Source organism: Rhinolophus hipposideros (genome assembly GCF_964194185.1).
Source record: "Rhinolophus hipposideros genome assembly, chromosome: 15".
Lineage (NCBI taxonomy): Eukaryota > Metazoa > Chordata > Mammalia > Chiroptera > Rhinolophidae > Rhinolophus > Rhinolophus hipposideros.
Window position 1 is genome coordinate 28,305,645 of NC_138061.1, and position 12,290 is coordinate 28,317,934.

Below are 12,290 nucleotides of genomic sequence, written 5' to 3' on the forward strand. Positions count from 1 at the left end.
ATGTTCAGAAAGGCCTTTCCTTTTTCACAAGTGCTCTCTCTTGGATATACCATTTGTAAAGGAGTTCTTAACATGGGCTGTATATTCCCATAGATGTACCCAAGGCAATTTTTAAAGAGAAGCTTCTCCAAGTTTAAGCAAAGTCGAGGTCAGCTGGATGATTCTGAAAGTTTTCTTGCTACAGGAAAATTGAGTCCAAGGGCATTCGTTTAAATCACGACTATCCTCCCTTCTCTCTCCTAAAATATAAGCAATTGGTAATGCTTGTTATAGCAAGCATATTATTATTATTTTTATTTTTTAATTAAAGTTTATTGGGGTGAAAATTGTTAGTAAAGTTACATAGGTTTCAGGTTTACAATTCTGTAATATATCATCTACGTATCACATTGTATGTTCACCACCCAGAGTCAGTTCTCCTTCCATCACCATATATAAGCATATTATTTTTAAGTCAGATTTCTGGTGGAGTTGTGTTCTTATGTACTTAATGTAATCTTGTAGCACAATGAGGGCTTTTGTGCAGAGTGTAAATTCACTATATCACAACAGAGGTTATAATACAGAGATATGTATAACATTATCACCCCTATGATTTATTTGATGCTAAATTCTTGATACAGAAAACAGTATTTTAAATTATAATCCTTTCAGCCTGTTCACAGACCCTCTACAATGGTGAGACATTTTCTAAGTTAGAGGCTCAACATTGGTGCTTAGTCCGAAAGTTCATGGCTTTTGGAGAAGGCACTGGTTGTCTCAGTGACACAAGGCAGAAAAAGAAGTGAGTTTGGAACTTAAAAACATTGGGATACCAACTGGATCCCAGCAATGGAGAAAGGGTGCTGAAGCTTCTCAGGGTCTGGGCAGCCCGGAGCTCCAGCACTGGGCATATTCACTATTAGCTGATGCGATGTGGTGTGGAGCGCCATGCAGCCTTTCTTTCTGATGAACCTTTGCTTACAGAACCTACACAACTCTGACAGTCAAGAGTAGCTGGATGTGCAGATATTCTGGAGGAGGTGATTTCCTTTATTTGGCTTTGTCTGTTGTTTTGGCAAGAGCTTTGTAAGTGTAGTGCGGGCACCAATTAGTTTAGGAGTTTCTCCTTAAATGTAGAAACATGGGCTCAATGTATCGGGCCTTTCTTTTGGGCTGTTACACATCATAGTGGCCCTGTGAAGAGGTATCAATGAATTCTTTGAGTGTGAGCTTCTACAACTCTGTGTCAGAAATTCCAGACTGAGACAGACATGATGACGCTCTGCTGTGTAAGCCACAGTGAGCTTCCCGGTGCTGCTGGTCTCGTGTGAATTTTATGTTTTATTTTTGTCTCTTCTGCATTTTAAATCTTAGAACTACAACCGAATAGGTAAAAAGGAGGCTTTCATAATCCCTTGGGTTCATTAAGAAACTAAGTGAAAAGAAGAAATCTATGTTTGGTTTCCTTACCTGCTGCTTTAAAACAATTCAGGTTCCATCTAAGAAATTTGTTTTAAGGTAGAATGAAAGTTACCCTGCATGTGAATACCAACCGGTGGGGCTGGCAACCAAAGGCCTCATTTATTGCAGTTCTGTTATTTTGCTTTCTTTTTAATCATCCTGCCCTGAATGACAGATTTTAATTTTTTATTTTATTTTATCTATTTATTTTTATTTTATTGGGGTGACAGTTGTTAGTGAAATTACAGAGATTTCAGGTGTGCAATTCTGTATTACATCATCTATAAATCCCACTGTGTGTTCACCACCCAGAGTCAGTTCTCCTTCCATCACCATGTATTTGATCCCCCTTATCCTCATCTCCCACCCCCCAGATTTTTATTTTTTAAATGAGGCGGCAGGAGTTGAGGTGGGTGAGGCTGAATCAAACCTAAATTGTAATACCATAAAACTATATAAATCCAAAGGAGTGAAAGCTGAAAGCAGCCCCTCAAGAGTATTTATGTGAGTTACCAATAATTAAGACAGTTCAGTATCTGAAGAAATAAGGCTGGTGTAGTAGCTTGGGCAAACTGGCTGTCCTCTGGGGGCCTTTGTTGAGTTATCTACAGAATAAGGAAGTCTAACGTTAAATGCTGAAGGTACACATATCTTCAGAGCACTTTTCTTGTTTTGGTACCATGCCTACCTCCCTTAGGGGACATTGTCCATTCGGAAAAGACAAAAGATACTGCGCAAACTATGCCTTACAAAACAGTGTAAGTTGACCTGTTTCCGAACGGTGCACTGACTTCATGTACCTGGGAAAACATGCTACCCGTAGTCACGGTCGATAGTCTATCGCGTCACTGGAGGACAAGCCTCCCACAGGTTTTTCCTCCTTGTTTTGGACGCTTTCTGAGGCCAAGACCTGAGAAGGTGATGGGACTCCTCGGGGCTGTTTCGTTGACTTGGTGAACTTCTTGAATTCACTTGCAAAAGAAATGCCTTTTCTTTTGTCCTCTCTGGATGCCTGTGGAAAACAAGAACTCTCCATTGGTACTAGGATAAAGCCAATGCCCTCCATTACCTGACATGATATCAGAAAGAGCCCTTTCCTCTTCTGTCAGGAGAGCTTTGGAAAGAAAGACTGAGGACTCCCCTCTCAGGACTGCTTAACCCCAGAGGGGAATACTTTTATTTTCCCACAGTGAAAACAAAGCCAAACGTTTTTCTCGCCCCTAAATTCCTTGACTCAGAAACATTTTCCGAGATTTCACTATCTCCCACGCCTGATTACAGCATAGTTATGAATATCAAATAATTAGTGAAGAGAGAAAAACACCATGACTTTTACCTGCACCTGCTCCTTTAGCTTCAGGATGAATTTTCCTGCACCTCTCCACTTGCTTTGGGCTTGAAACACACACTCCTGATCCAAAAGGACCCGCTGCGAGGACTTCGCGGGGGCAGACTTCTTGTTCGAAGTGTCTTTCACCACCTCTTCCAGAAGCACATAGTCACTCGGGTTGGGGTTGCTCAGTATGCTATAGGAGTATTTGGCTTTGCACAAGGTCTGAAAGATGAATTAGGATAAACTGGATAAAGCCTCAATGTCTCCAACACCTGCATCCATTTTAAATGAAACCTGAAGGTGGAAAACTCATCAACTTTTAGAGATGGAGCGGCTTTTTCAGATCCTGTCATCCACTCCTCATTTTACACTTGGGTGGTTGTAGCTGCACCAAAGAGTCTTAGAAGTGGAAGGCATTTTAAAATGTACTCGGTCTCACTTCTCATTTAGTACAAGATTATCTCTCACTTACGTATTTGTCTATGCGTCAAATGTTCAGTTAGGGCCTACTGTGTCCCAGATACTGTATTATGCTTTGGAGACACAAAAGTGCACAAAAGAAACATACATCTGGGCACTCTTGGAGTTCAAAACCTATTACGGAGGTTAATATTAACCAAATTACCATGCAATAATAGCCAGTAGTATTTAAACAGTGCTTATGTACGAGGCATTATACAGCTCACATATATTTACTGACTTAATAATCACAACTCTGTGAGGGAAGTTTTATTATACTATCTCCATGGTATCTGTGTGGTAACTTACCACATAGCAGCATGCTGGAGCCAGCTGGAGCGCGATAGTGAAATCAGGGTGGGAGTATTTATACAACAGAAACTGGCAAACACTGCAAATCAGAGCTTTGTTTAATTTTTATTGTTAAAAAAATTTTTTTTAAGAAGCCAGTTTACCAGTACACCACTAGAACTAAGATACAGATATTAAATAACTTGCCCAAGATCTCAGAGCTCGTAAAGTAGAGCTGGGATTTCAATCTGGAGCAACTGGATCTAGTAGAGTCTGTGTTAATTAACCATTATGCCATACCACTTCTCAAATGGGTGTTTAGCAAACACAAAGCCTGACAAGGCTTCAAAGAAAGGAAATACAGTTCTCTGCAACTGTACACAGAGACACATGCCACAGAGGAGGGGAGAGGGGCAGAGCAGGCCTCCTGCTTGTCCTCTGATGGACCTTGAGAGACGCTCATTAGGTACTGGCTTAGGCATTTCTGGGACCATGAAATTACTCTGCACAGCTACCTCCTAAATGCATTATTATTAGTGCTGCATAGAGAGCCTGACTCACAGCAGACACTAGGGAAGTATCTGTTGAAGGGATGAGCTACTGTGTTTCCCTGAAAATAAGACCTAGCTGGACCATCAGCTCTAATGCATCTTTTGGAGCAAAAATTAATATGTAAGACCAGGTATTATATTTATTATATTTGTATATTATATTACATTACATTACATTATATTATATTATATTATATTATATTATATTATATTATATTATACCAGGTCTTATATTAAAATAAGACCAGGTCTTATATTAATTTTTGCTCCAAAAGATGCCTTAGAGCTGATGGTCCAGCGAGGGCTTATTTTCGGGGAAACAAGGTAATATTTCCCAGCCTGAAGAGGCATACTCTCCCTTTTCAGGTCCCCATTGGCCTAGAACTTCATTCCTAAAATGAGCTGACATCTGATCTGTCCCACTAATTTACACTGAGGACAGGACTGAGGGGAGGGGAGGGGCTTTGACCTGCTGAATGACGTCCTGCGCGGTGCTGACGCGGGGTGCTTTGATGACTGTTCGAGGTTGTTCTGGAGAAACATCATGTACCTGGACAAAGAAACTCTCCTCCTCCGAACTCAGGATCACCTCTTTGTCATCCTGAACAAGGCTTTTCTCTTCTAGGTTCTATGTTATAAAAAGAACAAAAGTATGAGTAAGTGGTGAGATGATACAGAATAAGGGAAGGACAATCCAACAAAAATTTGAGCCATATCTTGCCATTGTGACACAACTCCTTAGCGGTGTATTGCACACACTAGTTAATATCTCATAAACGATGCTAAGAGGACATACATGCGTTAGAGAAAGAAAGTTCTGCAAGTGTTTCTGCTGATGTTAACAAACCGATACGGTCTGGCCCAGGAAAAGCCAGTAGACCTGCTTCTCTTTGTAGCTGTGGAGTGTGACTCCAGATCAACTGTGGATACATTTGTAAAATGATAATATACCATTTGGCAAATACCGAAAGCCATATAAGAACATAGTAAATTAAATGTAAGAGAAAACCCACCCATTTTCATAAGAAATGCTAGGCATCTGAAATGTGAGACTGGCATTCAGCCAGGCTAGAAGAACAAAATCCACACTCAAAAGGCTAAAACTTTGGCTGGAGGTAAGGCACATTGGAATGGATATTGAAAAAATAATAATTATGAGAATTGGTCATCAGGTCGATTGGCTTTTGGTGAGTTGGTCTCCAATGAATTTTACATATACAATTATTCCTATATATGTATAATATAGTTAGATATAGCTATAGACATATGTATCTTATTAAACATTTTCAAACAGTACAGAAATATATCAATAAAAAAGCAAACTCTTCCTACTCTCACCCTTTTTCCTTCTCTCTCTCATTCTCCATAAAAAACACTGTTAGGTTATACATCCTTCTAAACATCTGCTATGAATATACAAATGTATTTTTGTGTATGTGAATACATATGTACAATGAAACCCTGGAATTATGTGAATTTAGATAAAATGTGATTGTCAAATGGCCCCTGTTTGTTAACCCCATTCTCAAATGAAGGTAGCGTGAGGGGCTGGAAGGAGGAGAGGCAGGGCAAGTAAGCACTGGGAACCTATTTCAGGAAGCGAGGATTTGGTAGGAAGGTCCTCCGATCCCAGCATTCTGCCAGCCTAACGTCCTCAGATCAGGCCACTGCAGTGGTGTTAACCAGCCAGAAGAACCCAAGAATCATCACTGTCCTGAAAATTCCACAGCCTCGGGACCCAGAATTGTCCCCATTAATATATATATATTTTAAATTAATTAGATTTATTGGGGTGACAATTGTTAGTAAATTTACATAGATTTCAGGTGTACAATTCTGTATTACATCATCAATAAATCCCATTGTGTGTTCACCACCCAGAGTCAGTTCTCCTTCCATCACCATATATTTGATCCCCCTTACCCTCATCTCTCTCCCCCACCCCCTTACCCTCTGGTAACCATTAAATTACTGTCTGTGTTTATGAGTTTTTGTTTCTCATTTGTCTTGTTCTTTTGTCCCCATTAATATTAAAGTCAAAATGGACAACTGCCACCAGGTGGCACCAAACTAGCCAGGACCAGAAAGGACTAGTACCTCCCGGAGCTTCTTGCCAACCAGCCACACAGACACACCCCAATCATTTCATTAATCTTGCAGTCGTGGTCCCTACAATTTACATGACTGAAGATTTTGGGTGGGTGGGGGAGAGTTATTGTCTATTTTTATTACATAAAATGAGTTTGTACTTGACTACCTATACTGTTCTACACCTTGTTTTTTTCTCCCCACTTGAAATATTGTGGTCATCATTTCATGTCAATTCCTACAGAGTTTACTGGATTAATGTCATTGCATTGACCACAATATACTTAACCTCAGGGAGTGGGGTTGGGTGGTAATTCACGTGACATAATTTTGAAGGCCCTGAAAACCAGGAAGCAAGCAAGCAAAAACCAAAAAAGGTTCTAACTGCCACATAAACTATCCTTACAGCCATGCACTTTTATTTTTAAAGGAGTTCCTTAGAACCCCATTCAGAGCTGATTTATTTTTAAGGAATTTTCAGCTGCAATGGAAGCCACAGGTAACGACCGTAACAGTAGCCATCACTTGTATAGCCCTTTACAGTTTACTAAGCATTTCCCTATGAATTGTCAATGTGTTTGGCATGAGTATCTTGACAGTCTTTTTGAGTCAAGCAGGGTAGTTTCTGTTACAGATTTTAGACATTAGGGCACAGAAGTTTACAGGAGTCAGATGAACTCTCCAAGGTCGCTTAATATGTGGCAGAGTCATGTTTGATTTGAAATCCAGCAGGTGTCAGAGGAGGGCATACTGACCACAGGAAGATGTGATATTTGCTAGCTTGACAGGTCACAGATAGCAGTGTGGGGACTTTTAATATATGGGCAAACTGCTTATATATCTTAGCAGTTCCACAGAGTAAAATAAATGAAAATACTTACAACCCTAATCTATCAACTATTCTAGCGTCTGCTTGCATTCAATAATTGTTGAATTCATTTATCCACCAGTAAATCTGCACTTTGTGCCTCCATGCACCAGGTAAACCTAGATACATTAAATGTGATTTGTTATCTTTTGAGATACATTTCAGTTGTTTCAAAAATCTCCTCCCAACAAAGGCATATAAAGGAGTTTGCTATATTCCATTCATCAGAAAATGCTTGTTTGCCTTCTCTGCTAATTTATCCCCCTTTTTCTTCAAAATGTTTCTCTTCCACCAGCCCTTATTAAACATTTAGTGCTGAGATAACTACTGCCTGTTGTCGTATATATTTTAAATTGCACATGGGCTTCCCTAACTGCCCCAGTCCTTCCAACCATATGAGAAAGCCCGCTCATGTTTCCTTCTGTCCACCGCCTCCCACGGTGCTGGGCGTGGATGAGCTACGAGGACTGACACGCCAGCCTGGGCCGCAAGGGATGGTGGAAACAACACTGAGCTGGAAGCCATGAGACTCCAGTTCTTTCTACTTCTCACCCTGTTGTGATTTAACCTCTCTGAACCTCCGTTTCCTTATTATGTGGAGAATGGTTTCCATTGTATCATGAGATCATTCAAAATAGAGAGTGCTGGAGAGCTGCAAACACTGTAAATCATTATGCAACTATATGATTTCAAGAATTCACTGAAATTGTCACTTACAGGATACATTTTTACATATGGCAAAGACAATTAGAAATAGGAAAAAAAATTAGAGACATTAAAGACAGCTTCAAAAGTCCAGGTGAGCCCTGTGGTATTTTTCTCAGAAAGCTATTGTTTATTAGCACTGCTTTTCTTCTGGCTTAGCGATTTGCATGTCTGATAGGGAGAGGAAGCTGGGAGACAATTACATTTTTTGCTTACATGAAGTGTCATTTTATGGTCTAAAGCAAGGCGAGGAGGGAAGGAGGCAGTGGCTCTGGGTCTCAGAGGAGATGCTGGAGTTTGGCAGAGGCCGCAGGCCATGTTCACAGTTAAGTACGGAATAAAAAAGTAACACATGATGCTAAAAGTGGGCTCTTTATCGTCTCCACTGTGTCCCAACAAGCAAAGATGACAGGTGGGCATTTGACAAGTCACGCTCTGTTACATGCCCCAAAGGAGCAGATCCTGTGCCCAGAACAGGGCCTGTCACATATCAGGTGCTCAATAAGTATTTATTTAATCGAATTGTTGAATGGACTCAATTGCTTGGTTATTGACATATCATGAGGCATGGCTGTCAATGCTGGAGCAATAACCTTATGTTTTAAATTTACCATCGTTTTTTTAAAATGGCAGTTTAGTTAGTGTGCACGTATTCAGAAACAAAAAAGGGTTCCATCAACACACCCCAACAGGAGCCAACCACTCTGGAGTCAACACGAAGTCACTGTACTTGTTTCCTCCATCGCGGGATATTAGTGAACAGTATGTAATTTTGTATGAATTCTGACCAAAGCTGAGAGATTATCCTTACTTTGTGTGATGTGATGAAATGTCGAAGAAATACTGTTGTTTTACGTATACACACAGAACCTTTTATTAGCTAAAATTTAACAGGCACTAACAGGAAGGCAACCAGCCCCCAAATGCAAAATGCCTACAGGCCTTGCATTACACAGTTCTGTGACGCTCACAACAACGTCTTTTCACACAAACAAATAAAATACTGGACACGCAGCTGAGGACGTGTGTAAAGAATCCTTTGAGTTTTTGGCTGGCTTTGTTTGATAAGGGATGATTTTTAGCATGAATTTCTGTAATTTATTGATAACATTCTGACTATGTGCAGAAGAATAAAATCATCTCTCCACACGTACTTAAGAAGAATAATATAAAGCAAGTTGGAATGAGAAGAAATTCTGAATTTGAGGGAGGTAACCAGTGGGGAGGTGGTTAATGACATGAAACTGTTCCCGTGTAGGCTAAGCCCAGGTACACTTACTTCCTGCTGGGTTTTTAAGACAATCCTGCCAACGTATCCCTCTTCTGGAAACCAGCTGCTTAAAATCTGCATGATCTCTTCTTCTGGTCCAATGGATCTCTGGAACGGTAGTTTTCTGCATTCATTCTTTTCTTTAGATATAAAATATTTTTCTTCCATCAAGAAATAGTCTGTGACAATGGGTTTGCTGTCTTGGTCAGTGGTCAGAATCTGAACATAAAGCAAAGGCAAATTTAGCACACCTCTGAGGAGTAGGCAAAAACTTTAATTCAAAACATGTCTATTTTTATGGGGTTCAGATAGCTTTGAGGTGCCATTTATAAGTGAAACCTACTCGGGAGGGTTGCATAATTCTTTTTGGAAGGTCTAAAGATTTTCTTATGTCCAAAAGGATTGTTTATGTCTACTCTGGACAAGGACACAATTTATTCATAATCCCCAGGCAGCATAACTTGTTTTCCCAGTTATATTGGAAGGCGAACTCCTATGGAATTAAAACCTTTAGGTTTTCCAAACTAGGAATTTAGCTTCTTGTAACCTTGTAACACAGGTTTAGGGCAAAGAACCTATCCAGCTTTTACTAAGATAATCTCTCAGTCATCTTCTAATCGCATTTGATCTAAGTTCCTGGGAATTCTCCCTTCAATAAACTCTTGACAGTGTTCCTAGAGGCCTGTTTTCTTTGTTGGCTACTGACCTTGGCAGTGAAACAGAGTGGTTGAGACAAGGCTTAGGAGCCAGACAGACCTGGGTCTGAGGTCTGCCTTTAATACTTACTGGCTGTGAGGTGCTGGGCAAGATGTTTAACCCTTTGGAGGTTCAGTTCCTCCTTATAAAATGGAAACAGTGAGAGAAATGAGGGGAAGCAGAGTCTGCCATCCTGAAATATGCCTTTTGGGATATTGATTACTTTAGGCTGGTTATTTTCAAGAAACAAACGACAGAGAGAAATTTTAACCTTCCATGTTACTGCCTAAAAGGACTTAGACGGGACTAGCTCCAGGAAGGGGAATATCATTATAGATAACTATAAGTTCATATGAACGAGGTGTGAACAGAGCAATACCCATTTGATTACAAAGTTCTCTCTCTGTCTCACTATGGAAGATGCCCCATCAAACATTTATTTACCAAACGTCTGCTTTTCCATCTGCATGAGAACTGCCTTCCTGCCTTATGAAGTGTCACACCAAAACCTCCCTTTCTCTTTAGCTCAAGAGGACATATAAGCCCCCTTTCTCTTTAGCTCAAGAGGACATATAAGCATTAACTGCCGATCTATCCTTGGGTCTTCTCACATTCTTATGGAACCGCTACAGGTACATATATAATACATTTGGTTATTTTCTCCTGTTAATCTTTCTCATGTTAATTCGATTATTAGTCCAGCCAGAACAATTTAGAAGGTCGGAGGAAAATTCTTTATCTACCTCCTCAGTAACTACCTCTTAATTTTCTTTTGTTTTATGATTGAGGCAGTGGTTATAAAGCATAACAGGCACATTATGAGAACTCATAAACACTAGCCATCATTATAGTTACTCTTATGGATGTATTCTTTCACTTCTGTTGTACGGGTTACTGACAAAAGGCTAAACTCGAAGTGGGTGACGGGAGAAGGCTGCCACCATCTGGCCTGGATAGGTAAACACCCTTCTCCTGAATACCTGGCACTGCTGTGTGCCACTTGGAGAAAAGGCAGAATGAATTGAGGATGGTGGGGGCAGAAGATTGTCAGGAAGACTCTGCTCTCTTCACCCCAATCCTTGGTCCGTAATTGATGCTGGGCTCTGCATTCTATGGGGCAAGACCACTATGACTACAGGAATAATTAGGACACGAAGCTTCCAGGAGTAGGCCTGGTGGCATTGTCACTTCCCTGAGGGGCCAGTGTCCCTCCCTCCTCAGTCTTGCGTTACATCCATGTGGTTGTTCACGTGGGGTGACAACAAAGCAATGAGCTGCGTTTTATGGGTGGCCCATGGGAATGTTCTCTTGCTTCACATCTTCACATTTTACGTTGGGCAAAGGTTGGCCTGTCCATAGATACTCCCCCTCAAAGGACACCACTACTTATTAACACGTATTATATATGGTGCCTCCATGGGTTTTCACCCCTCAACCGTTCTACAATGCTGATTACATTTCATCATATGCCCTAACTTCAGGGGAGCCCCACGGTCATGCCCCTTGGTCTCTGCTCCCCTTGGCCTACTCCCAAGTAGAAGAAGGAACTCTGAAATGGTGAAGGACAAAATAGTTTGCAAGGATATTAGGCCACTGTGCCAAGCAAGGGTGGAGCTTCTAGTGTGAAGAGAAAAGGAATTACACATGTAGCTGCCTTGCCCTTTCGAGGAGCTGCCTTCCTCTCTGGATGCTGCTCTTTGTTCCTGTATTTCTCAGTCTTATCAGTCCCCCCACAGGGGAGTGTCCCTGCCTGCAGAAACCACCAAGATCTCTGGGGGACCCAGAGCAGAAGTGGCACAGCTTAAGGAGACTTAGGCCAGTTCCGCTACAGGGTTTGGGGTAACAGGTTCTTATCCTCTTGTTGTAGGCCTTCCATACCTCTTTGTATCATTAGAGGTATAGGACCTCAAAAGTCAACATCGAATGTCAGGGGAAGGGGGAAGCGGGGGTTTTCAACATGCAAATGAAGGCCTAATGGTAGAGGGGCCAAAGATGTCTTCTCAGCCTATGTGGTCCATCCTCATGCTCTAAGAATCTGATCCAACTCCTAGAGTGACAAACAGCGTTCATTCAGCTCGTGTGCAAATTCTGGCTGACGAATACGCTCTGCGTTCCGAGGGCAGCTGAGGCTGTGTCTGGGTTCAGAGGGAAAGAGCACAAGTGGCTGGGAAGCTACTCGTTCTGGTCTTTATCCTTCTTGAGCCCAGTGTTTTCATGTGGCTGAAGAATTCTTAAAAACTTTTCTGTAAGGTAGATTGTTTAGTGGAACCAAGATCCCCTCAGACCATTCGTAGAGTGGCTCGGTGGACTTACTTGTTGGAGAAGCTGCTTTGCCTTGGTGCTGCCATTTATAGAGAAAACGGTAAAGGGCTCTGGACCTGGGGCCCCATGCACCGTGACTCTGTGAGTCTGCAAACATTTTCTTTCTTCTGTATTAAACATCTGTCAAGGAAGAGCACATGGTTTCCCATTCATTCTCATTCTCATGCAATTTTCAGGCTCTATTCAACACAGAAGTGCTAGTTATTAGTATGTAGTATGTACAAGGTCACGTAAACGCAAACGCAGAGTGTCCTTTTATAACCT

At 41.3% G+C, this 12,290-nt stretch overlaps 1 protein-coding gene across 1 annotated transcript in view; it reads right to left on the reverse strand.

Annotated features, from left to right (window-relative positions):
* PLCE1 (phospholipase C epsilon 1) overlaps nucleotides 1–12,290 on the reverse strand; it is a 301,542-nt gene that overhangs the window by 1,940 nt on the left and 287,312 nt on the right. Inside the window, exons 28-32 of the mRNA XM_081075061.1 lie at nucleotides 12,018–12,146; nucleotides 9,018–9,227; nucleotides 4,547–4,705; nucleotides 2,780–2,998; nucleotides 2,244–2,455 (exon numbers count right to left, since the gene is read on the reverse strand). Of these exons, the coding sequence (XP_080931187.1) occupies nucleotides 2,267–2,455; nucleotides 2,780–2,998; nucleotides 4,547–4,705; nucleotides 9,018–9,227; nucleotides 12,018–12,146 (906 nt within the window). The 3' untranslated portion in view covers nucleotides 2,244–2,266. The remainder of the gene's footprint in view (nucleotides 1–2,243; nucleotides 2,456–2,779; nucleotides 2,999–4,546; nucleotides 4,706–9,017; nucleotides 9,228–12,017; nucleotides 12,147–12,290) is intronic.